The following is a 5,072-nucleotide window of genomic DNA, read 5'->3' as shown; positions in this document are numbered from 1 at the left end:
TGAACCAATGTTTTTTTGTTTTGAATAGTTTTGATTTGATGTCAATGTTCTGTGGTAAATCATAGAAAGATAAAAATACAAAATTTGTTTAATGTGTAATTCAGCGAATTATCTTTGAATGCATAATTTGCTAATAAATATGTTTCTCAAAGATGAAAGTACAAAATTTTGTTTCCGAAAGTGTAAAAACTGTGACAAATATATCCAAATGTTAATTTTCATTCGTCACCGTTAATAAAATAACCTACATGACACAGAAGGACAAATTTATCACTGAAATTATTGATAACATGATCATATCTAATTGTCAACATGGGGACATGCATATTTGTCATATAATATTTTTTTTTTACTTTTCGTTTTCCCATTACGTTGACAAATGCGTCCCTGAAAGATATAAAATTTAGTTTCCGAAAGTATAAAAAGTGCGACAAATATATCTAAAGGTTAATAATATATTGTGACTAATTATTATAATTTAAAAAAATTTATAATGATTGCGACAATTTTTTTTAACAAACTCGTAAATTAAATTGAGTTTAAAAGAAAAAAGAATACTCGTTTTATAAACTATAAATAATTTTTTTACACTCTCATGCTTGATGAAAGGTTTAAGTAAAAAAAATGTTTATTATAAAGCATTATAATTAAATTAAATCCATGAATAATTTTTATTAAAAATTACAATTGCAATGACACTTTTAATTTATAAAAAACACTCACCTCCTTTGGAATGATTTTTTTTAAGGTTATGATTTTTTAAATGATCAGTCAATAAAAAATAATTATGTATCATTTAAAAAAAAATTAAAAATCAATAAACTTTTATTATAATTTGTAATTTGATGTCATTGTGTATACTAATAGACATTCATATTTTATTATAAAAAATTTATTAAAAGACAATTAAATAAATAGTGTTTGATTAAACAGAAATAATGATTTTCCTATCGTTTTACAGTAAAAAAATTTTCTGTGTTGATGATATTTATTCAAGAGTTAACAACCAAAGGATTTTTTTTTTGTACTTGAAGAAAAGTAAGAAGAATTTGCCAAAGCAATAAAAATTCGTTTCGATTGGTAATATTTTATGCATGTCTCAACCATTGATAAAGTTTAAAAATTATACAACGGAAACAAACACTTACCGTGTGATATAACTCTCTCAAAAAATTTTTGCAATCATTATAAAATTTTCAAAATTATAATAATTAGTCACAATCTATTATTAACATCCGGATATATTTTTCACACTTTTTTATACTTTGGGGACTAAATTTTGCATGTTCATCTTTCAGGGACATATTTGTCAACGAAGTGGAAAGACGAAAAATAAAAAAAAAATATTACATGAAAAATATGTCTCTATGTTGGCAATTAGAGATAATCACGTTGACAATTATTTTAGTGACAAATTTATCCATCTGTATCACGTAAGCTATTTTATTAACGGTGACGGACGAAAGTTAATAGTCAGATATATTTGTCGCACTTTTTTTATATTTTCGAGAACTAAATTTTATATTTTCATCTTTTAGGAACACATTTGTTAGCAAGTTACACATTCATGGACAAAAGTTACTATTTATCCTTTATTTTATTTAGTATCACTATAATTATGTTCTTAAATTTTCGTGATACTCTAAAGTATTCTCACAAGCTATGAAACTAATCATTAATTGAAACTCAGGTGATTATGTGCTGGAGTGAATTCAAATTCTTATTTGCAAACTCATGTATTATCAATCAGTTACACTTGAGTAATTTTGCATGTGTTTGATAAAGAGATGCCTAAAAGGGGTGAGGGGTTAAAATTTGAGATAGGGAAAACATTAAAATTAAAGAACCAAACGTACAAGAGGGTTTGAGTGTCCCCTACTCACTTTAGGTCACCCTGGTCCAGCACCAATGACCAAATATTCCAATTCCACATGGGAAAAGGTTTGGTGATATAGCATAGTAAACAGTTTAAGGCGGAGAACCCTCCTCCATTGGAGACAACTAGACAAATATTGAAGCCCCAAAGACCCCACTACACTTTCCTACCCTTCTTCGTTACAGAGACACTTCAAAAACATATCCAATTCACATCCCTATTCTTGGGTCATTCTTCATAGAAACAAGATCTTGCACACTTATATTCCATCCCAGTCATGTTATCTGGTATCAAATAATTGACATGATACCCCGTGTACAACTGTTTTTATCTCCTTTATTTTTTATTTTATCATTCTCCAAAATTAATGGAAATAAATTTTATTTATTTATTTACATAGACCGCCTATACAGATATCTTATATCATAAATAATTTTGAAAAGAAATTATCCTCAAATTAGATAAAGTCACTTTGAGTAACAAAGTTCTTCCACGATTTAACTTAATTATAAGTCTATGACTCAAATTTAAAGTTAGAAATTAGAATAATAGACAAGTTGATTTACGAGCTTTATGGTAAAAAAATATATTCTATTGTGAGCATTTTGTGTTACACAAACTTTTTCCTATTCCATCCGTTTCACATAATTTCCAATCCTAAATCCATTGCTCTTGTCCAACCAACATTACTTTATTTCCTTTTTCCCTTTTTACACTTCTTCCCCGTCAATTTTGATTACCAATTCATGCAAACTCTCAAAAGAGCTTAATCTTTTGGCTCAATTTTACTTTTAGCCTTTTGGAAAAAACGAAAAAACAGTAACTTAATCAGTCAATCATTTTCAGTAATAAGTGAACAACATTATTAGCCAATTAACCTTCATATAAACAATTAAAATAACTTAGATAATTAAGAAGAGGGAAGCGCAACAAAAACCGTTACAATTAACGGTTTGCAATTTCAACCCTAAAAGAGTAAAACAACAAATCCAAAGAAGAAGAAAAAAACACTACTATTTATAATTATAAAGATAGACATTGCAGGCTTGCAGCTGTAGTGCCTACAGGAATGAGAAAATTAAGGAAAACAGCAAATTAATTGCTAGAGAATATCAATCAGTGCCGGTCATTTTAAGCCGTCTGATTGGAGAATCAATCACTGAGCTGGGTGACGATGGGAGTGGTGATGAGGAAATGGACGGTGGTGATGATGGCGACACATCAGAGGTGTCTAATAGCTTCCTCTTGTTGATCCCTTCCCTTTCTTCTTGGCTTAATTCACCCCTTATAACCTCCTTTGTTGTCATGAAATCCTTCAAACGCTTCACATCTGATAACTTCACTGGCTTCACTATGAAATCCTCTGCACCCTCCTCCAAACATCTGCAAAATTTCCAAAAATTCCAAATCTTATTATTCACTATTTAAAAAATATAAAAAAAAAACTCATAAAAAAAGATAGACAATTGATAGGATAAGAAACATAATACAATGATATATAAAATTGGTTCGATAATTGAAGAAGGAAAAAGGAAAGAAAAAAAGATTGTAGGTTCAAATCCTCTAAATAATATTTTTAATAAAATTAATAAACTAGCATTCCCGATATAAAAAAAAACACTAAAATGATACCTGTCTATGCGTGGCAAAACATTTTCGGAGGACATAATCACCACAGGAGTTTCCTTGAAACTGGAGGATTCCTGTTTCAATTGTTAACTAACCCTTTTAAAAAAACCTGTTCTGATTTTATGGTAAGATTATTATATAATGTGGAAAAATGAAGGAACATTGTTTTAATTTTCTAACCTTAATTTTCTTGAGTAATTCATAACCGGTCATTCCGGGCATACAATAGTCTGTGATGATTAGATCCACCTTTAAACCCTGTTAGGGAAAAACAACACAGCCCAAATTAAAGCACTATATGGTTTCATTCTGATGAGAAATTTTCATTGTCAGGGAAAATGAAATTTAATTAATTAATTAATTAATTAATTCCCTATGATAATACATACCCCAAAACCATTAGTTTCAGAGGGGATTTTCTGCTCGTCCAATAGTCCAAGCAATTGCAGTGCTCTCAGCCCACTATCCACAGCAGTAACTGCAATTTATTAAAAAAAAGGGTGTTTTTAAAAATCTTCAATCTTCAACAAGCATAAAAAAAATGAAAATTTTAATCAAGTAAACTAAAAGGGTGTTTTTTTTTATAAAAAAAAGAAAAGTTGTTTGAGAGCACTAACCTTTACAAGCTAAGACTTTGAGCAAGTGTTCGATGACTTTGCGATCAACGATACTGTCATCAACGGCTAAAACATGAACCTCTTCGGATTGTTTCTGTTTGATACCGAAACCGTCGATGTTTTCCGGCAACCTCGGCCAAGAAACGACGCTGTTAGAGTCCATTTCTTGCTTCGAGGATAGAAAAAGAGAAGAGAGAGAAAGGGGAGAGAGAGAGAGAGTAAGAAAGACAGAGACAGAGACGAAGGAATCCTCAACGTAACTTGGGTGCTTAGATCTTAAATACAGCTTATTGTAATATAATAATGTAACATGATATGTTCTTCTATCAATCTATCAATTATCATGTCACGTCGTCATTTTTCTTTCACTTTTTTGTGAAACACATTTATGGGAAACTTTGACAAGGGAAATAAAATATTTTCATACTTGTTAGAAAAAGATCATAAAAAGTTTAAATTAACAATTGAAAAATTGAGAGGGAAAAATGTTTACTAAAAGTGTAATATTTGATGTTATAAATCATAAATATGCCTTTATTAAGATTTTAAACGAAGTTATTACTTAATTTTACTTTTCATTTTTCATTTTTTGGGAATGACCGTTTACTTATAGATACCAAAATTGTAAGAATTTTTTTTCTAAATATAAGAGATTTTTATAATAATATAAATTATTGAATTTTATAATAATTACATATTTAAGAATACTTTTTAATCAATTTATGGTAAAACATAATTCATAATGATTAAAAACTTAAAAAAAATATATCGTAATCATCAATATAGTTTTTTTGTTGAAAATAATTAACTATATATATTATGTTTAAAATAAATTAACAATAATTAAAGAAATTAAATTTTTTTTTAAAAAAAATCTTATTTTAAAAAATAATTGAATTATGAATGAAAAATTTTCTATACCATATATCAATTAATATCTTTCTATAATA

At 28.2% G+C, this 5,072-nt stretch overlaps 1 protein-coding gene across 1 annotated transcript; it reads right to left on the bottom strand.

Moving 5' to 3' along the window:
* Positions 1–2,873: 2,873 nt before the first annotated feature.
* LOC100305926 (uncharacterized) lies at positions 2,874–4,375 on the bottom strand. Its single transcript, NM_001248113.2, has 5 exons — positions 4,123–4,375; positions 3,895–3,983; positions 3,686–3,763; positions 3,509–3,579; positions 2,874–3,259 (listed from the first exon to the last, which is right to left on the bottom strand). Exons 1-5 carry the CDS (start codon positions 4,283–4,285, stop codon positions 2,989–2,991), a joined length of 672 nt encoding a protein of 223 aa, NP_001235042.2. The 5' UTR covers positions 4,286–4,375; the 3' UTR covers positions 2,874–2,988.
* Between the last annotated feature and the right edge of the window lie 697 nt (positions 4,376–5,072).

Source organism: Glycine max, chromosome 8 (genome assembly GCF_000004515.6).
Source record: "Glycine max cultivar Williams 82 chromosome 8, Glycine_max_v4.0, whole genome shotgun sequence".
NCBI classification, from domain to species: Eukaryota; Viridiplantae; Streptophyta; class Magnoliopsida; order Fabales; family Fabaceae; genus Glycine; species Glycine max.
The sequence above is the reverse complement of the archived record's forward strand: the minus strand, read 5'-3'. Positions and strand labels throughout refer to the sequence as shown.